This window comes from Mesoplodon densirostris, chromosome 1 (assembly GCF_025265405.1).
Source record: "Mesoplodon densirostris isolate mMesDen1 chromosome 1, mMesDen1 primary haplotype, whole genome shotgun sequence".
Lineage (NCBI taxonomy): Eukaryota > Metazoa > Chordata > Mammalia > Artiodactyla > Ziphiidae > Mesoplodon > Mesoplodon densirostris.
This window is the reverse complement of record NC_082661.1, coordinates 216,547,986-216,570,519: the sequence shown is the minus strand read 5'-3', so window position 1 is coordinate 216,570,519 and position 22,534 is coordinate 216,547,986. Positions and strand designations below refer to the sequence as shown.

Here is a 22,534-nt window from a genome sequence, read left to right as displayed (position 1 = left end):
TGTTTGAGATTTTTCTTGTTTATTGAGGTAGGCTTGTATAGCAATAAACTTCCCTCTTAGAACTGCTTTTGCTGCATCCCATAGGTTTTGGATTGTCATGTTTTCATTGTCATTTATCTCTAGGTATTTTTTGATTTCCTCTTTGATTTCTTCAGTGATTGCTGGTTATTTAGTAACGTATTGTTTAGCCTCCATGTGTTTGTGTTTTTTACGTTTTTTTCCCTGTAATTCATTTCTAATCTCATGGCGTTGTGGTCAGAAAAGATGCTTGATATGATTTCAATTTTCTTAAATTTACTGAGGCTTTATTTGTGACCCAAGATGTGATCTATCCTGGAGAATGTTCCGTGCGCACTTGAGAAGAAAGTGTAATCTGCTGTTTTTGGATGGAATGTCCTATAAATATCAATTAAATCTATCTAGTCTATTGTATCATTTAAAGTTTCTGTTTCCTTATTTATTTTCATTTTGGATGATCTGTCCATTGGTGTCAGTGAGGTGTTATATTCCCCCACTATTACTGTGTTACTGTCGATTTCCTCTTTTATAGCTGTTAGCAGTTGCCTTATGTATTGAGGTGCTCCTATGTTGGGTGCATATATATTTATAATTGTTGTATTTTCTTCTTGGATTGATCCCTTGATCATTATGTAGTGTCCTTCCTTGTCTCTTGTAACATTCTTTATCTTAAAGTCTATTTTATCTGATACGAGTATAGCTACTCCAGCTTTCTTTTGATTTCCATTTGCATGGAATATCTTTTTCCATCCCCTCACTTTCAGTCTGTATGTGTCCCTAGGTCTGAAGTGGGTCTCTTGTAGACAGCATATATATCGATCTTGTTTTTGTATCCATTCAGCAAGCCTGTGTCTTTTGGTTGGAGTATTTAATCCATTTACGTTTAAGCTAATTATCAATATGTTCCTATGACCATTTTCTTAATTGTTTTGGGTTTGTTTTTGTAGGTCGTTTTCTTCTCTTGTGTTTCCCACTTAGAGAAGTTCCTTTAGCATTTGTTGTAGAGCTGGTTTGGTGGTGCTGAATCCTCTTAGCCTTTTCTTGTCTGTAAAGCTTTTGATTTCTCCATAGAATCTGAATGAGATCCTTGCCGGGTAGAGTAATCTTGGTTGTAGGTTATTCCCTTTCATCACTTTAAGTATATCATGCCACTCCCTTCTGGCTTGTAGAGTTTCTGCTGAGAACTCAGCTGTTAACCTTATGGGAGTTCCCTTGTATGTTATTTGTCATTTTTCCCTTGCTGCTTTCAATAATTTTTGTCTTTAACTTTTGCCAATTTGATTACTATGTGTCTTGGCGTGTTTCTCCTTGGGTTTATCCTGTATGGGACTCTCTGTGTTTCCTGGACTTGGGTGGCTATTTCCTTTCCTATGTTAGGGAAGTTTTCGACTATAATCTCTTCAAATACTTTCTCTGGTCCTTTCTCTCTCTCTTCTCCTTCTGGGACCCCTATAATGCGAATGTTGTTGCGTTTAATGTTGTCCCAGAGGTCTCTTAGCCTGTTTTCAATTCTTTTCATTCTTTTTTCTTTATTCTGTTCCACAGTAGTGATTTCCACCATTCTGTCTTCCAGGTCACTTATCCGTTCTTCTGCCTCAGTTATTCTGCTATTGATTCCTTCTAGTGTAGTTTTCATTTCAGTTACTGTGTTGTTCATCTGTTTGTTTGTTCTTTAATTCCTCTAGGTCTTTGTTAAACATTTCTTGCATCTTTTCGATCTATGCCTCCATTCTTTTTCCGAGGTCCTGGATCATCTTCACTATCATTATTCTGAATTCTTTTTCTGGAAGGTTGCCTATCTCCAGTTCATTTAGTTGTTTTTCTGGGGTTTTATCTTGTTCCTTCATCTGGTACATAGCCCTCTGCCTTTTCATCTTGTCTACCTTTCTGTGTATGTGGTTTTTGTTCCACAGGCTGCAGGACTGTAGTTCTTCTTGCTTCTGCTCTCTGCTCTCTGGTGGATGACTCACCAGTTAAGTAGATTGTAGAATGGGTCTCATCAATGCTGGTAGGAAAATCCATCCAATCAGGTCAGGGGTTCTATGTTCTCTTGGATGGGTCAGCAGCTGTGACTTTCAGAGTTTTCCATAGTCTAGCCAACTCCAAATGACTCTACGCCTGAGGGTCTACAAGCTGCAGGAAAAGCTGTTTCTTTTTTTTTTTTTTTTTTTTTTTTTGCGGTATGCGGGCCTCTCACTGTTGTGGCCTCCCCCGCTGCGGAGCACAGGCTCCGGACGCGCAGGCTCCGGACGCGCAGGCTCAGCGGCCATGGCTCACGGGCCCAGCCGCTCCGCGGCATATGGGATCCTCCCAGACCGGGGCACGAACCCGTATCCCCTGCATCGGCAGGCGGACTCTCAACCACTTGTGCCACCAGGGAGGCCCAAGCTGTTTCTTTTTAATCAATGTTTTAGATTAGACCCTTAACTTTCAATGTTTCCTTAGTAATGATAAAAATTTCTGTTGGTTGTTCCAATCAAAGAACTAAGCATTTCATTTGCCTGTTTCTGAAATTAGTCAGGTATTGTCACCTCATAGGAGTCACTGAGCTATTCATGTTAAAACAGACCAAAAACACAAATGAAGATGGATTAAGGAACAAACGTTCATTTAATTAAAAAAAAAAAATCTTGCACGACTATTCAACAGATAATACCAAGGGGAAAGCATCAACTTTTGCCAGTTAGATTGTCCAGAGCACAGTTCTCCTTTCTAGCAGCTTAGGTATGATTCTACTTTACCTTCAATATAGATATTAATGCCTTGATATTTTTATGAAATTTTGACCTTATGTTGAATTTTTATTAGATTAAAAGTTACATAGACCGTATTGTAAACAATCTCCCTAAAATTTAACAATTAGGGAATTGGAGAAATATGTAGTTATATACAATTGATACCATCAGTAAGTGCTAATTAGAACCAAATATGGGGGTGGGGGGTGGTGAAGATTACAACAACTTGTGTTAAAAGAACTTATACTCTAGTTAAGTATACAGGACATGGAGACAAATACCTGTCACCAAATTAGAAAAGGACGCACCACAACAGAGGTAACAATGCTACTTTCAACTGGGTCTAAGTCAATGACTCTACTGCAGAATAACTTTTTCTTAAATGCTTGTCTGCCAAAATGAATATTAATACAGAAAGGTAGCTGGTGTGTATTATGGACTGAATTGTGCCCCTCCCCCAGATGCATGTTGAAGCCCTAACCCTTAATGCAACAGTATTTTTGAGACAGGGCTTATAAGGAGGTAATTAAGGTTAAATGAGGTCATAGCGGTTGAGGCCCTAATCCAAAATGACTGGTGTCCTTGAAGGAGGGGAACAGACAGACACCAGAGCTCTTGGAGGAAAGGCCATGTGAGGACACAGTGAGAACGTGGCCATCTGCAAGCCAGACAGGCCTCACCAGAAACCTACCCCTGCGAGCACCTCGGTCTTAGACGTCTAGCTTCTAGGGCTGGGAGAAAATAAATTTCTGTTGTTTATGTCATCAAGTTTGGATATCTTGTTACGGCAGACTCAGCTGATTAATACAGAATATTTGTAATTTAAGAAGTAGTTCACTAGACATGAAGCTTACACTCCTAACACCCACCTTCAAACTGAATTTGTATATTTATATACAGCTGACCCTTGAAGAACACGGGTTTGAACTGCACTGGTCCACTTATATGTGGATTTTTTTCACTAAATGTGTACTATAGTATTACACGATCCATGCTTGGTTGAATCCACATGTGTGGAACCACAGAGAGGGAGGGCCGACTGTAAAGTTACATGTGGATTTTTAACTGTACAGGGGGTTGGTGCCCTTAACCCCCCTGTGTTCAGGGGGCAACTGTATTTACATACATAAATATTTATATTTTTATGGTATATTTACATATCTATTTGTGTATAAACGTCTAGAAAGAAGTAGCATGCCTGTTAGAATGCCTTTTCCTCCCAATTTATATTACACCAAGACTCTGGTATTCAAGGAGCTCGTACTCTAGTTGGGAGATTTAGGACATGCAGACAAGTATCCACAGTACAAATTAGAAACGGAGGTGCCAGAGAGTGGTAAAAACAGCACAACTGCTACTTCAGAAGTGAGGCTCTTTCCGCTGTGGGGTTGGGGCTGGGTGTGGGGTTGGGGCTGGGGCGGGGTTGGGGTAGGTGTTGGGGTGGGGCTGGGGGTGGGGTGGGGTTGGGGCTGGGGGCGGGGCTAGGGGCTGGGGGTGGGGTTGGGGTAGGTGTTGGGGTGGGGCTCGGGGTGGGGTGCTGTGGGAAAGGATGTGCAGGCGACGGGCTCAGGAGGCAGCAGAGGAGCAGTGATGAGGGAGCATCTGCGCTCGGCCCGCATTCTCTGGGGCGCAGCCCTGGCCGTTCGGGCAGATGATGCTCGATCCCGTGGGATTACTCAGAGCACTGCAAGACGGCTGGTCCCCCTGGTCCCCCCGTAGCGCCCTCCTGACCCTGTAAGATCTGTAATATCCCCTTACACATTTCCAAAGGCCGCTCAGCAGCAGCGTCCCCCCCAGGAGAGAAGAACTAGAGGTAAACTTTTAAAGATGTGAAGGAAATGGCAGAGGTGCTCAAATAAAACGTAGTACATGCCCCATTAAATGACTAACACATGTCATTCTAAAAATGGCATATGGCAAACTACTGCTACAAAACTTATCCTGCCGCTCACCAGTTACAATATCTTATCACATTTGTTCAGAGTTAATCTTAATTTTCTGTGTTGAAGTTTCTTCTTCCATTCATTCATTCATAGAGCCCTGATTATATTTGATTTCTTTCTTTTTTCTTTCTTTTTTTTGCCAGTAAACTTGCATTATTGCAAGGATAAAGAACAAAACCCTACAAACACCAAGGTAGGAAACAAAAGTTATTTATAATAGAAATACCTTTACCTACTCATTACTCCCGGGGTGCTTCTAATGGAATTGACAAACACCCTTTACTCAAGGGAAAGAAAAGTGTCTTTCTTTTGACTTCCATATACGTTTCAGGCTATCCTAAACTGATCTTTCACTTTAATGATCTCCCTAAATGGTGTCCCTGATCTGATTTCAAAATGTAGGAGAAGGGATGAGAAGTGTTCCATACAGAGAGAACGATGAGAAGGTGAAGACAAGGCCCACACTGAAGAGAATGGATGCAACCGAGGTCCAAACCAAGACCTAACAGAGCCAGCAAGGTCCTCCCCAGTTAGCCAGCCTGACAGTGGCCAGGCTTCCTCCCCGCCCTCCCCCCCGACCCTCAGTTCACTGCATGTGGGCAGCTACTCACGGAGACTGCGGCCTTGGAGGAGCGGGTGGGTGGCTGGAGCTGAGGTGACATGTGAAAACCAAGACAGGTTTTTATAGAGAAGACTAAATTGTCAAATTCATCACTAAATTATGAAGAGAGCATTGTATGTCACATTTCTACACATGAAAGTTTTGTTTTTGAGTGACTTCATGTGTGTTTATGGGGCATTCTGTTCCCTAGAAATATGTTACCAACATCTACTACATTTCTAGGACTTCCGTGGGTCTCAATGGGAAAAGCATTAAATTGATCATTATGCCCAGGGCTGGTACTAACTAGGTGGGTATACTTTATTTAGCAAGTTGATAACCTCCCCGATTCTTCATTTTCTAATTTTACTTGAAGGTGGTTAGATATGATAATCAGACAACTTCCCATTTAAAATGCTGTGGACAGTACTGGGAACGTATATTCTTTGCCTCTATGTGTTAAGCGTTATGTTTTTGGATCATGCTTCCCTTCACATGCCACATTTTGGCCACACTGTCCTTTTGGTTCTGTGAACTCGCCATGCTCCTTTCCACTTCCGGATTCCCACATTTGTTTCCTCTGCCTTGAGCACTCACCCCAAGCGGTCACACGGTTGACCCCTTTTCCTCCCTCAGGTGATGGCATTAAGGTCATCTCCTCAGAAATCCACACAATCTAAGTAATCCCACCCTACCTAAGCCAAACTTCCCTTATATTAACGTATTTTATTATCTTGATAACACAATTATCTTAGATTATCTTGTTTATATATTGATATGCTATTCTTCTGAGTCCCTAGCACACCCTGGAATTTAAGCATTCAGTAATCATTCATGTGAAAGAATGAATGCAGGCAACAAATGAATATTTACAATTTTTAAGATTTTAAATACACATCAGCAACACAACTACTGCAAAATTATTTGTTTTGGGAAATCGATTCATCCTATAGTTCAGAAAAAAAAAAAGGGCCTCCCTGGTGGTGCAGTGGTTGAGAGTCCGCCTGCCAATGCAGGGGACATGGGTTCGTGCCCCAGTCTGGGAGGATCCCACGTGCCGCGGAGCAGCTGGGCCCGTGAGCCATGGCCGCTGAGCCTGTGCGTCCGGAGCCTGTGCTCTGCAACAGGAGAGGCCACGACAGTGAGAGGCCCGCGTAACGCAAAAAAAAAAAAAAAAAGAATAAAAGAAGGGACTGCTATTCTCTTTCTTAACACCACAGTTTTTATTAAACAAGCTCTCTAGGACGTTTTTTACCTGAGTCTTCCTAAAGGGCATAATGACGTACAAAAGGAGTAGGTTTCTGTTTCCACAGATAATTGTTTTTCAAGTAGCAAAAAGACTGACTGTGTGGGAGACATTCTATCTGCTGGCTGGTAAAATATTATACGAGAAAAACTGTTGAAAGTTCTGAAGAGTAACTTTCTAATTTTACATGAAAAACAAGCCTGTGATAAAGAAAGTCTGTATAAGAGAGACAAACAAAAACAAGCTATAAATTAGGTCACTAGACTTACAACAATATTTTTGCAAGAAGTTTTTATAATTTTTGGCTAGCTTTTAAGCTTGGACTATAAGATGTCCCAGGAGGTTAAGTGAGCACAGGAATTTATCCTCTGACAGGGTCAAATGGAATGTCCTTTGCGATCCTGGCTGAACATTTACCCTCATGCTCAAATGTGGATCATTCCATTTATCTAAATCTGTGCTTTCAGTAAGACATCAAGTATTTTATCTTTAATTAGGCAAGGTATTAAACTCCTATTTTCAACTGCACCTATGTCAAGTTATAAAGCTCTACATACATGCATACATACGTTCTCTTGTCTTTATTAAGGAAAAATTCTTTTATTTACCTAAAACGCTCTTTCTTTCTCTCAACTCTGAAGTTATTCTAGAAATTTGGTTCTTGGTGTAAAATACCATGTTTACTCTACCCAGACCATTTATTTTCATGAGAATTTGATTCTTCTTTCAAGCATCATCTTTTGAGATCAATGAAGAATCAAAGGGTATAGGAAAAGCTGGTGTAAGTAAATAGATTTTCTTACAGAGGCCAGAGACACAGTGGTAAGTGGGATTGATGTCAGAAACATAAAATCATAAGGAGCATCTGAAAAAGTACTGATAAAATTAAAAGAAAAACATTGTAATATATTATATAGTAAAAACGAACATAGATAAATCCTAGAATTATTTTAAAAAAATGCATTTGGCATGCCAAATTTTAAATAGTAATCACTAACTAAAATTAATGTTAGTTTCTCAAAATTATCAGGCAGTTTTCCTACTCTACAGTGACATTAAAATCAAGAAAACCTGGAAAAATAAGAACGGAACCTTGAATGCAAGCAAAGATGCTTCAGTAATAATTTTCACACAAAGCCTCATTCTATGTTGTGCCCCAGTCTAACTGATCTTACCTGCTCCTCACATAAGACGTTATGTAAAATAATGAAACAATGCAGGAAAAAAAATATGGATCTTTGTCATATTCCACACTCACATTTTAGCAACCTCACAAAATTAAAAACGTTGTCCAAATTAAATGTCAGGAGAATTATTTATTTTACCCAAGTGATAATGTACGTCTTGGAAGGCTTGTCACTAGCTTCAAGGAAACAGAAAACAACTACAAAGCTAAGTTAAAGGCAACTTTATTACAATACTTTTCCAAACTTCAAAATGTATTTATTATTGAATTTAATCTAATATATAATACATTATATTACAAGATAGAAAGCATTTCTGGTCAGATATTTAGCTTGCATGTAAAGCCCAAAACAGAGCTTCCTTGGAACAGCAACAATGCATATTTCACTAAGTAAAATATTTCTCTGATGTTGCATAAAGAATCATTCATATTGCAATTTATTTTATGTTCATTTCCCCTGATTTAGAAATAAAGCAAAGCTATCTTTTCTACAACTTACTAGCTAATACCTAGAAGTTGTCTATATCCTAAACACATCCACCAGCTTAGAAATAATTGCTTTGGTAGAAAATAGGATTTTTAAAACTAACAAAACCAAACGAACACTATTATTTCCCCATTGCAAACAGGGGCAGAATTCTCTTCTTTCCTTTTTTGGGAGCCAAATCTGGGCCCCCCTGCTCTTCAGACAGTCATCCTCAATAGTTTCTGCTTTACAAAAATACCCAAATCTGTAATGAACTCTATTCTAACAAAGTCATTTCTCTTTTATCTTGCCTCCTCATATTTGCTTACTTAGAAGCGTTTACAGCCCACTTTCAACATTACGTAATAATGAACTTTACAAAAAAGTAACCTTGGGAAATGCAGTAACATAAAGGAAGTATTTTCCAAATTAGATAAGGACATTATTTGCTCATCCACCTCTGCTTCAACCAACCAACCAGATTCCACTTATGAAAAGAATTCCTTTTCCAAGGTTACTCCTATAATAACAATAAAAACATGTAAATCCACTGAATCAATCTGGCTCCTTACTTCGCTCTCTCGGTTTAACATTTGTGAGCTACCAACTAGCACAAAACACGTGTTCATCCTCCTCGTTTTCACAATGGCAGGAAATGGTTAGAGAAGTATAGAAAAGATTCTATTTTGTCTTTCATAAGGCAAATTTAATTCAGATTTTGCTACGAAGTTGGAGGAAAAGAAAAAGGGAACGAAAAGGCATGTGCTGGCTGCTCTTGGGGCAAGGTTCATAAATCACTGTACGTTAAGAGCGCGTGCTGAAACTTCATGGTGCCAGTCACGTAATTTTGTGTATTTGGGACTAAAGACGTGAAGGGGTGTCTTTTCCCTGTGGAAATAAAAAGAAAAGAAAGAAGAAAAGAGAGTGATAGAAGAGTCACAAGAAAGAGAAAGAAAAGGTTTCTACACTTAGATCACCATGCAGAAAACGTGCCTTCCAAAAGCTTCATTTCACAGAGCTGTTTTGTTTAACAGCGAAGATTTCAAGGATAGAGCATGTTTAGAAGTACAGAAATTAATCTATAGGGCCCTCTTGGAAACGTCCATTTTTATTCCCCAAACAAAGCGACTGCAAGACAACACATGAACTCACTCACAAACATCTGTCGTGTTAGCAAAGCACCCCCAGATGTACCCTTCTGCCCACCCACTTCAATACTGAAGAAAACAAGCCGCAGACAAAAACTTCAGACAGCATCAACTAATTTAAAAATCTGTAAGCTGTACGTTTCAGTCCCACAAAAGGCACCAAAGTTAAGCTTAGCTCCTAGGTGCAAAGACAAAATGCCATACCATTCACTTGAAAAGGTGAAAAAACACAAATTGAGACCATTCATAAAAGGAAAGCATTCAATTTACCAAAAGAAAGGACAACTTACTTTGCCTTCTTTGTATTATCAGTTTCAGGTTCTTTCACTGAAATAAAATAAGCAATAACCAATGTCAGTTTGCTTTTTTTTTAACTTTAAAATCACTTAAGCAATAACCTGTATCGATTAATACCAAATGGTCAAGTTACACAGAGCCGCTAAAAAAGTTCCTTATCACGTACGTTGGCATTGGCTATACGCTATAGTCAGTACTATGACTACTACTACTGCTACACTTTTCAATATAACTCTCCTGGGCTGGTTGCTTATATACAGTACCACTATGCATGGCATAATTTAAAAGCAAACTGTCTCAGGAAAATTACTATTTTCCAATAACTGTCCATCTGTCTAAATGCCACTCTCTGTGGCAGAGAAATATTCATCCATTAGAATCCCTAGGTATTCACTTACTACGTTCAGTTCCAGTGATCTGGGCGAGGATTCGGAAAGAGCGAGACTGAGTCGTTCCAGTCCTTGGACGCCAGTCTTCAGTATCTTCAATCAGTCTCTTCTTACTGGCATCACTGTGAGTAGGTATGTGATAAAACTCTGTATAACGATCCATAATGTGTTTTCGTGGTGGGCTAGGTCAAAGGGAAAAAAAAGGATTAAAATATTTATAATTATGTTAAGGACAAAATATCTTCTCCCATATTATTTATAACTTATACATTTATTTAATCCTCAATATTGCTTTTGTGTATTTTGCTTTTTCAAGTATACTCAGTAACAATTTTTCTTAAAAAAAGAAAGCATCCTTCTAAAATAGAGTAGACTAGGTTATTTTTTAAAATTAGTTTTAAAAAAGGTACTTATATGCTAATATAAGATAATAGTATAGATGGCTATTCAACAGAAAGGTTACCGTTTGGGTAGGATTTTCCTTTTAATTGACAGAAGAAGGCAGCAGAAGAGAGATTTCAACATGAAGAAAAGGAAAAGAAAAGAATAAGAAAAGAAGGAAAATAACAAGAAATTGCAAAGTCCACAGTAATTAAAATCAAACAATTCAAAATTACTGGTATTGTTCATCTTATGGCTAATGAAGCAGATATGGACTACATCCACAACCACTGTTAAATACCCGTATGCTGCTAAAATATGTTGGCTTTCACAAAATTAAATGATCATTTCTTCACTGGGCCCAGGAGCCATGAATGGTTTAGTACAGGCTAAACCAACAATTCCAAACACAATTTTGAAAAGGGTCAGAACTTATTTTCTACAGTATTCTCATTTATGTGTACAGATATCCCTAACCCTAAATAAAGTTGGGTACAGGTTCACCGCTGTAAAGAGCTGTGGTCTATCAGAAACCAATGAAATATTTATCAAAAGACCAAAATATGAATTGTGGCTCTATGACTTTTGACTAGTCAATCTCACTGAGTCTCAGTTTTTTCATTTATAAGAATACCACATATAAAGTAGCACTGTTCTCAGGATTAAATGAAATAATATATGTGAAAGGGATGTGTAAACTACAGAGTTCAAGAACTTTGAGTTTGCTAAGACTTCATTTTTCTATTAGGAAAGCACAAATACCAATATTATGGAATTTACAATGTACATTATTTTAACACTTTAACCTAAGATCTAGGTAACTTTATAAATACTCCTCCCTTCTCAACCCCGCCCCCCAAATAGGATAAATGCAAACTAAATTATGAATTTCGTTTCAGAAGAGAAGAAGGAAACTGAGCCTGGACTAGCAGACAACTGGCACAAGATTCAAGCGGAGAAAATACCCTAAGAGTGCCAGATGTGTGTGGCAACACCTGCTAGGTTAACTCACTGCTAAAAAATCACATTGCTATCAGAATGCCACGTGACTGCTGTCATTTTAATAGGGACACCATCAAAAACTGTCTCAGTACACTAGAAGAGTTTTTGCCCAGTGACATGATAGAATTAACGTTAACACTAGCTTTGCAGTCAGACAGATAGTAGTTCTAAGCATACATCCTCCATTCAGTGTGTATTTTATACAAGTCATTTAACTTCTCCAAGTCTCGATTTTTACCACCTGAGAAATAGGGACTGCATCTACTTTAAAGAGTTGTTTTGAGGAATAAATAAGGTAGGTAAAGTATGTAAAGTGCTTTCCACACTAACATGAAGTAACATAATGTGTTCTTTTATGATTACTAGAAAAATTATTTGCAATGCATGTTCTAAGACTACAAGTCATCATATCTATAAAGAACAGAATCAATAGTATTTATACATAATACTAATAACAGTATTTTAATACTATTTAATGGTATATTTAATAGTATATTTTAATAGTAATTCAAATTATTATTTATGATAAAATTTTAATATTCCAGGAGTGAAATACCTAAAATACCTTTTACTGATATTGAACAAAACCTCCTAACCCTTTTTAAAATAGACATAATTTTCTTTAATTAGAAAATAATAGACATACGCTATTTCATAAATACACTGTCTTTGGCAGATTCCTAAACAGACAACACTTTATCTTATGCAATTACTTGAAAAACTTTATATTTAAGCTACTAAACTTATAGTTTTAAATTTATCTATAGTCAGTAAGTGTTTACTCTTAAATGGTGCCAATTTCAGCTATAAGACTATTTTATCCTCTATAAAAGGTTTGGACTATAAAAATACAAAAAAATAGTGTTAAGCTAAGACACCAAGATTAATAAAATGTCATCACTTAAGAATATTTTTTAGCCACAACACACTTGTGAAAAGTATAGTACGTCTTAGACTCTTTTGTGACATTCACCACAGCTTAAGGTCTGTGTCAAGTGATAGAAAGTTTCTAAACATTTACTGGCTTTGAAACTCTCATGACTATGATTAAAGAAGGGAATAATCTCAATAATTTGATTTTTTGAAATGTATTTGGGATAGAATATAAATTCAACTATCAAGAGCAAACAATTTATTTCAAGATACAGACATTCAAAATTAGCAAATTTATTCAAAATTTTAAAAAATATTAAACAAGGGAGGCCCCAACCATATCTCTAACTCTAGTACATACTGTCTGTAATAATAATCTATCCTTCTGAAGGTTTAGCTTACTAAGTTTTTCCACTGCAGAAGTGTGGGTTTTATAATTCACACGAAGCTCTCTAGCATGGAAAACAAGTTTCCTAGGCTCCTAATATATTTGAAAATTCTAAGCAATGAGTAGGGACTAACGAAATTTGGTGATGGTGTTAAGTTGAAAGCCAGATGAAAAGTTGCAGAGAGACAATGATGAAAATTAGAAAAGAAACCACTGATGAGGTACTTACACAGTGCCAGGGTTACTGAAGGAGGAATAACACACACACAGAAAGATGTGATAGAGTAGAGAAGACAGTGATGTTCCCAGGATGATGGGCAACAAAGATGAGGCCAAAAAAAAAAAGAAGAAGAAAAAATGAAATAACAGAATTCAAAACAATGAAGACATTACACCAAACATCATGCTTCAAAATAATCACATAAATGCAGACAAACAAAAATGAACAAGTGTTAGTCAAAATTCTGTTACACTGTTATTATTTAGAGAACAGTTTTAACTGTGTTTGTTTCCAAAAAACACTGAAAAATATTTTATATGTTAATGCTAGTTGAAGTCTCAAGTTACTAATACCAAGAAAGATTCACTATTTAAAAGTTTTTTCTAGGTTTTTATAAAATTTATTTTAGAGTGAATCCAAATTCCTACCATGGTTCCTAACAAAAGGCAGAGATTAAAATATTAATAAGATGTAAGATATAGAAACAGATCATTTTAGAATCACTTTTAAAATCAGAGCAGACTAAGAGAAAATCTTTCAGTCTCACATAATATAAGAAGCATTCATTACTAATAGTAAGTGTAACCTTCTCACATAAATTATCCTGAGCCATTCATTATAAAGGAATAATATGCTATCTGAAAATGTTCTCTTATGTTTTAAAATGAAGTGATTATGATGAAAAATATATGAAGCAGTGGGTCATAAATAATAGCCTATTACTCAATTTTCATACTCTCCCCTGTACATCATTACCATCGCCCTCATTCAGAAGCAAATTCCAGGAAGTTTAGAGCTCACTTGTAGGAACTCCAGAGTTCTGTGTTATCAGCAACCTAATTATTGCCCAGAAAGGCATGTTTGATATGATAAAAGAACTAGGTTAATAACACCTAAAGAGGAAAGACATAATTCATTCATATAGCCTATTAAGCATAAAATCATTAAAAACAAATATATTCACATTCTATTATGTATAGAGACGATGAAAGTATAAAACGCTATATAGCTTCTCTGCACATTGTTGAATCAATCCTACCGTAATGATGTTTAGTCAGAGTAACTAATTACTCATTATAAACGCAGTGAGAAAAACTGCCTACCAGTTTGAATACTAAGACTGCACATTGTAGCTAAGCGGTATTTCCACATGTCAAAGTCAGTTTCATTAACTCAATAAAGGGCTGAGTTTTGCTGAGTGGGGGTGAGACACAGGATTAAGTTAATCTCAGTAATTTATGGGTATTTATTCTTCTCTAAACCATAATGCAAAGCATTTTCTCCTCTGCCTTGCTATTTTAAATAGTAGGGAAAGAGTTTTTCAAAATAACCTCCTCTGAATAACCTCAGAATAAAATCTTAGATATATATTTAAACATTTTAAAATTGAGGGGAAAAGTTTTAGGTCAAAATGAAGTTGGGGGGAAATATTCTATGATGTGGTAAGGGGTAGCCAGCAGACGGTTGATTGGTTAAAACCTGAAGATGCCAATTTTAATACTTTGAACAGATATTTTCATGAATTTTAGAAAATGTGCCCAAGTGGAATAGCCCATCATACACCACAGTGGCATTTGTGCCAACGTGACAAGTCAGATGACATGGCTTTTCACCCTAGCTATACCACCCACTTCCTCTGTGCCTGGACAAGCTGCAATCCCCAAGAAGCCTCCTTTTCCTCAATGGTGAAATGGATTACAATTTCTCCATCTTTCAGAATTCTTGTAAGGGTGTATGTTTTTGTATTTGAAAGCACTCTGAAAACTATACAAATACAGATTTGTTGTTAGAATAGATCCTCCAGCGACTCAACATAAAAAAAGTATTATCAAACCCAACCGTAGTTGATGCACATTATTCACTCATGTAGCCTCAATTCACTCTATTTATCCTCAAGTCTATAACCATGAAAAACAAATACTAATTCAAAGTATAAGAAATAAGCCCAGGGCACAAACAGGTGACAGAACCAAAAATTTGGCAAGACACACCAAAATTTGGCTTCAAAAAACCCTAGGCTTGAATCTTAACTCTATCACTTGAGAATTCAATCACATACTGCATTTAAAAACATCTAGCACAATGCTTAGTAATAATGAAAAAATACATGAATCTTAATCTGCATTTTAAAAAATGTATATTTAACCTAAATGCTTAAATTTATTTTTCCAAGTCCCATTTTTTTCCCCTTTATAAGTCAAATTGTTACACTGGAATCTAGTAACTAGTGAAAATCTTTGTGTATAGAATTTTTAAATAGACAGTAAATCAGGGCTTGGGGATGTTTCTCTAGTGCACTGTGCAATATTCTTATGTGTCTATAACATGAAACTCTTCAATTAGTGAGATCATAGCCATACTGGAATAAAGTTGCTCTAATAATTCAATAGTTAATCCCTCAAGTGTGTCTAAGATAGATATTCCATATTTCCAATTCTACTCTAGAGTATGATGATAAGGAAATTTCAGCACATGCTCAGAATAATCATAACACAAAATTAAGTTAAGTTCTTACCTAATGTGATTTTTATCTATTTTTAAAGCTAGTAATCACCAGTTTATCATCAATACCAACAGACACAAAAGCAAGGTTTTGAAGTTATACCACAGTAATTTTCAATGCCTATGCCAACTACCTGTGACACTTAACAAGCTGGTATTTAACTCTCTTAACTAATTGCAAAGGTGCACAGACTTTTTTATCATCCAGGAACACACAGCTGCATATATAGAGTTCTCAACCTTTCAGTAACACTGGCTGAAAAATCGAAATGGTTCTTAAAGATTTTACCTGGGAAATATTGGGTTTTGATATGAATTTGGAAAACAACTCAGTTTTATATGTACTATTCACTAGTGGTACATATGTTTATGCTTTACATTCTATCTTTATCTTTGTCTTCTAATAGTCTTGACTGATACAAATTACCCCGAACATTACCTCTTTTAAACCATTACACAGCAAACCCCACATATATTTTATGATAAAAGTTAAACACTACTATTTACTACCATAAAGGAATTCACCACAACACAGCAAAGCAAAACCAAACTTATTGAAAAGGCTAAATGTGGTTATTCTAAATTACAGCTGTTTTGCAAAATTTAGCCTAATTTTGCAAAAATCGGGCATTCATGCTGTTTACTCATATATAAGTCACCATATTTTCTCTCCAGTAATGTGGATACTAACTCTGTCACTTTTGTTTTCTGTAAAGAGAAAAGCATTTAAAAATATTACTATCATATCATGTTTTGTATCTTCCAAGGCCAGGTTCTTCAAAATCCCACATAAGAACTGTTAGAAGAAACTGCAGTCCAATGAAATTAAAATTAATTAAGGATGCATGAAAGACTTACCTCTTGAAAGCAGTGGCACATTATAATGCAAGGGCATATGGAAAGGGAAAAGGTAAATCAGTTAAACTACTTGATGTAAAATAGACTACTTTCCAGTTTGGAATATAAAGTTCCATTTTGCTCTAAGTAGAGTAAGGAGAGTAATAAAAAAACAGTAAGTCAAAACTAAAAATTCATATACGTACAAGACGGACTAAAAATTTCTTAGAAGTACCTTGTTCATTATTATTTATAAGAAGGAATAGGAATGTTAACGTAGTATTATTAAGAAATATTACAAAGATAGCAACACAATCGTTAGATTGCATACCATTAGGATGAATAACTATTTCTCAGTGATGATGCATAATTCATAAGCACTTATTTGTGTCTCATGTTTATTAATCCTAGATAATTTTGGGTGGGATGCCTATAAATCACTTAAAAACTAATAGTCCTCCTGCTTTGAAGAAAAAGATAACTTATACATTTAACTTCACATCCTCCTAAACTCCTAAATTTTTGGTTACTGGCATGTATTAGTTTTAAAATAAAAAGTAATTCATAAAAAGTAACAACTCTCTCTTAAAAAAAAAAGTAACAACTCTCAACTGTGAAAGAGTTCTGCTGAAGATCTTTTGTAACACTATAAAAATGTGGAAAATTCAATAATCACATAATTAGTAAAAACGCTGACAGTGATTTCAGGAAAATAGTTTGACACCGGATGCAGGAAATACATTTGTCAATATCTCAAAACACCTGCTCTTCAAAATGACACATCACTGACTAGTAAATAGTAAAATGTGTGATTTATTTTCAATTTTCTGCTCTAAATGTAGTAAGAGAAAGATCACTGCAAATCTGTCTCAGAACTTCATAGATACTTTGTTTTCGAGACTAATCAAGTTTTCATCATGCTAACATATCTGGACAACATCTGAAATTAAGCTATTTTTAAATGCAATTAATTTACGAATGCAAAGCAGTAACTTGCTTGTTAATGATGCAAAATATGTAATAATCCCTTCTGTCCTGAATCTTGTGCAGTGCTGAACACCAGACATGTGCTCAATAACCACATGTCGACTGATTAAGAAGCCACTGTAGAGACCCTGTAACCATACCTCTGCCTGCAGCTTCAGTTGGAAAATAATAAGCTTTAAATCATTTCAAGTTTGATCACCAAAGCTGTACTCATAAAACACAATTTCAGCTTGGTATTTTCACATGTTTTCAATGTAGTACCTTTCTGTAACCTCAATTTGCTTTTATCTGTACAAGTTTCCATTAAAAAGGCTTTCTTATAAAATTTCAAGAAATGTTAGCAAAGAGAAAAGATTTTAACTCAAATACTTCCTTCAAAGGACTTTTTTCTACCGAACCTGGAATTTAACAAACATAATAAACTTCTGCTTTTAGTTTTCTGTGGGGCTAGCATTTGACAGGCAGCATCTGTTTTTTCAAGGTACTACTTTGATTACTCTAAAATCTATTGTCTTAAAAAAGACATTCCCCAAAAAATATAACCAAACGCACCTCAACACTACATACTACTTCTCTTCCTCACATGAAAGAAGAGATAACTTAGGACACTAGTTTTCCTCAATTTATACATCGAAACTTTCAGAAGCCATCCACCACCACAAAACCACATGCAGGGCCCAGTAGCTGTCCTTCCAGACCTGCCCCTTTCTCTCAGCAACAGCCTGGAACCCTGCCACCTTCTTTTTCAAAGCCCCCGAGTTGCCATGGCAGCAGTGCTATGAAAGCACAGCCCCTTCATTACATGAATTAACATTCAGAAGGGATTATCTCAGAAAGGACCTATCTACACAATTATTTTAATTATATTTTCCTGGGAACCGGCATTGGTAAAAACAATCACGCATGCAGATTATTTCCTTTTGTTTTCCTTTTTAAAGACACTTTTGTCACAATAAATCTCATCAAAATGATTTTACAAAAATGACTTTGGCTTAAAGTATGGTCACTGGATTCCAAAAAGAACAAAATAACCGTCTATAAATGGAGGCTGCTGAAAATAGACTTCAACCAATTTTTTAAAAATCTGTACCATAAAGAGGGGAAAATTATAAGGAATGGATTTCCAAAAAATTCTGCTAACATTATATATTTAGTGTCCACTGCTTTAAATTTTAGAAATATTTTTACAGTGAAATATCCTCTAATTTGCTTCTGATATTTTTTAAGCATCCTTTAATGTCACTGTCCTCTCATTACTGTTTGATTTTAAAGACTAAATTCCAGCCTAAGTTTATCTGAAAAGAATGTTGCTTAGCTAGCTGACCTAAGCTAATGCATCATACATAGACATGAGTCAAAACTAAATTTGTTTTCTGTCTTAAAACTACTTCCTAGAAAAAAAGCTTCTTACAGACTTCTCATTTCCTCTCTTTAGCATGAGATACATAAGCTGACACAACTGCAACCACTCTGTTTCAACTTTCGGTGGCTCATAAAAGGATGGAAAAATTGAGGAAGAAAGATTCAAGGTTTGCCTTGCATTATAAGGGCCAGCTGCTCCACGTTGTGCCAGGACTTGGAGAAAAAGAGTTACAGAGTCTGTTACATGGTTCATAACAGGTCAAAATGCATAATTAGGTCTGGATTAACCTATAATTGCCTTGCAGAAAGTGTTGTATTGTATGTAACATAACGCTACATGTTAATGAAGCAAATGAAACTTCATCTCCCTTCCTTCAAAGAACAGCTGATTTCTGGGGAGGATGGAGATTAAGTTTTGCTTGGAAATGGCCTGAAAGAAGAGTTTTGATAAGAGCAGAAAGCACCCTCGGCCACCTACCCATTTTGCTGTTTACTGTCACCCTGGGATCCTCTTCTCTGTCCCTCCGCTAGCTCCTGGGCAGTCTCGGCACACATGCTGGTGACTGTGGGCTGCCGTGGGACATTAACTGCAGGTTTACCAGTGCTCAGTGCAGATGACCGCTGGTCAGCACTAAGACTGGCATTAGCATGCGGTCCAGATGCAGCGGATGGGGGAGGAGTGACAGCGGCCCCGGGTGCAGGGGAAGCATGTGATGAAGTGGTCGCATGGGCTGGGGTGAAGGCGGACGATGGTGATGGGATGGATGTGACTTTTGGTGAAGACACAGAACCAAAGGGTCGTGGTGCCTTATTGTAGGCCATGTTGGTTGTGGAAGTGACTTTGGACACAGCAGGAGATGGAATGGGCACAGGTTTAACTACTTCTTTAGGTTCTCCCTATGTAAAATAAAAATAAACATACACAAAAACAGGCCAAAGACATGCAAAATAGATCCACTGAAAAGAACACACAGCTAGTTTGTAAAAAGACAAACACAATCATGTTAGCAGGCCAAACTTTACACGTTTTCAGATAAAAACAATGAGTTGATATAACACAGTATGCATGCCAACTGGTTCCAACATGCATAACGCGGATGCACATACTGAGTAGATATATTTTTTTTAATAAAAATGAAAGGAGTTCAAAATATTTAGGAAATAGATTAGAAAAGTTATCAAAAAGCCTAAAGGCCAAAATAAGTACCAATTCAGACATATTCCAAAGGAAAATTTTCTAAATACCCCACAGTAAACAAAACATCACTAATCAAAATATTTATTTTAAAATATCCAGAGCCTCAATTATAATTCCATCTTTCAAACCCATTTAATTACTCTCCAGAGTACAATTATTTGATTCATGCAGAAGCAGCAGCACATTTCTGACTCTTCAATTAAAAACAAAACAAAACAAAACAACCAAAGGAATGTTCATTTTCATCTGAGTCAGAAATGTGCACATTCTAATTATTTTGAATCAAGAAATTGCTCCTTAAAAAAAAACTCAACAAAAAAAGCAAACAAATCAACAAAACAAAATCAATCCTTTCCCTTTCCTGTAATCCACCTGTTGTTTCTCTCTCTGGAATGTTGTGAGATATCACTAAAGATGGAATAAATGTCTTCCCTTTTCTAAAATAAATATTTAATATTTAGTAGTTACATGAGGGGAAAAAAAAGATCTTAGATGTTTCTTCACTGCCATCAGTCAAAGAAAAAAAACAACTAAGAAAGCTCAATTCCTAAAATTAACAGAATTTGTGTTTGCAAACCCCTATCCCAGAGTAAGTATGAAGTTAAAAACAAAAAACAAAAAACAACAGCTTAAGCTTCTATGACATTCAAGAATAAGTCCCTACCATCCCCAAAGAAAAACAATCAAAATTCCTTAAAAAGCATACAATGGTGGCTCTATTATGTTTAATTTGAAGGAAAAAAAAGTTATCTAAATTAATGTTACAGAAATAATAAAGCTAACTGAGGGGGATAAAGTAGCTTCATGCCTCTGGGAATCAATATAAATAAATTCAATGGAAAAGCACAAATAAAATTAAGGAGAAAACCCCCAAAAGCACAAAACCAGATTATATGAATAATGGCTTGGGACAATTTCAGGATATATATGAGAAAAAAAAAGGTACTTGCCAATAACCTAAACCAAGAATACTCTGAAAATGTAATTTAAAAACTCATTAATATTACTAATAAAATGTTATTAAAGACTTATTGTGATATTCATCTTTTTAGATTATGTGAATAGAGATAGGCAAATTAAAAGTGAAGGTAAGAAATCTGGATATGAGTTATTGATAATATACGACATTGGAAATAATGTTTAAATGATGAGGAATAATTTCAGATGATAATTCTGTATGTGTTGATTTCCACTTCCCTCGTCATCTTTAAAGAAAAAGAACTGTGCAGAGAACCGCATCGAAACTATAGATTGTCAGTATGACTGGAGACAGGAACGCAAGTTACAGTGGTTCAAGAGGGACAGTCAAATAATGTCCTAGTGATGCTAGATTAGAAACACACCTTTTGAACAGGAACCGGCTCAGGCTTAGGTGTAGCAGATGCTCTGAGGAAAAAAAAAAAAGAAAAAGAAAAAAAACATGAATTTTTGCAAACTTCTTACTAATGGAATTTTTATTATTATATACCTCAATATACTAAATCATCAGAATTTACAGTTTCATATTTCATGGTTTGACTATTCACAATCTAATTAGTTCATGCAGCTCAAATGCTGTAAGATCCAATACCTCATATACTAGGTATTCATTACTGTATGAATACCCACTCTACCCACTCAAATGAGGAAAGACAAACACCAATCCTGTTTGCTAATGCATCCATGTTTAACCTTTAAATTAAGGCTATTCTCTACCAAAAAGGGTAAGGTAAAATAAACATGACTTTCTGATCCCTGCATGGTTCCTGAAACAAATAATCTGCATCTCTATCTCCAATGGTATCTGCCTTTTCTCCTACCATCCATGAATATGCCCAGAGGACATTGGATCTTTTTATGAAGATACTGAATAAATTCTGGTTGAACTGGGTCACTGAATGCATATTAATTTTGTATTTATATTCTTAAGTGCACATTAATGTATCTGTTCTGCTAAAACCAAACTAAGTTCTTCCACTAGGCTATAATTTCAGTGAATGCAATGACCACGCCCCACTTGTGTCTATATCAGCACTGTGCCTGGCATGCAATAGGTCATCAGTAATGAGTGCAGAAAGGAGAGAACAGGGAAGAAGGACAAAAATCCATGCACAGAACTATTCTCATATTCGAATTTATTATTCTTAATCTATGCTTTTTTGTATTATTACTGTCCCTTTGGTTATCATGGACTAATAATAATGATAACTGATTTGGAGTGAGTATGTCATATAATCATGGCAAATAACCAAAGTGGCAACTATCATTATCCCCATTCTTCACATGAGGAACTCCAAAATTAAAGTAAATTACTTCTAGGATGGTGCTAAGGCCAACGGTCCTTATATATGACAATACATTGGCTGCAGTCAAGGACAGTAACTAAATGATTGGAGAGCTTCTAATGATTTAAAGGCTATTTTCCCAGAATTAAGGTACATGTTATGTTTAATAATGTCAGAAGCAGTTTGACTCCTCTTACAACACATAAGCCTGAGGATAAGACAGCAAGTGCAGAATTCAAGAAATGTAACCATAGTAGGTAAATACTAAGTGATAATTTTAAGATGCAAACCATGAGATCATTTTACTTACAGAGAAGCTAACATAGGATATTTGGTCTCCATGATCATAACCTAGTAATGAACTCTGATCAACATTTTTAGCAGCAACTGAATTTTCCAATAACAACTAATTTGGTTAGCCAGGGCAGGCACAGACTGAATAATCGGCTAACCTAATGAGAGACCACAACGGATGCTAACATTTGGTTAGT

General features: G+C 36.2%; 1 protein-coding gene across 3 annotated transcripts in view; it reads right to left on the bottom strand.

Annotated features, from left to right (window-relative positions):
- Window positions 1-22,534, bottom strand: part of PDLIM5 (PDZ and LIM domain 5) — a 229,439-nt gene that overhangs the window by 89,233 nt on the left and 117,672 nt on the right. For 2 of the 3 annotated variants that reach the window (XM_060115206.1, XM_060115211.1), the window contains 4 exons: window positions 21,123-21,165; window positions 19,060-19,478; window positions 10,039-10,211; window positions 9,634-9,670 (listed from right to left, as the gene is read on the bottom strand). In XM_060115206.1, the coding sequence (XP_059971189.1) occupies window positions 9,634-9,670; window positions 10,039-10,211; window positions 19,060-19,478; window positions 21,123-21,165 (672 nt within the window). Of the gene's footprint in view, window positions 1-8,721; window positions 9,084-9,633; window positions 9,671-10,038; window positions 10,212-19,059; window positions 19,479-21,122; window positions 21,166-22,534 lie in introns of those variants that run through there. The other variant, XM_060115216.1, reaches the window with a different exon arrangement.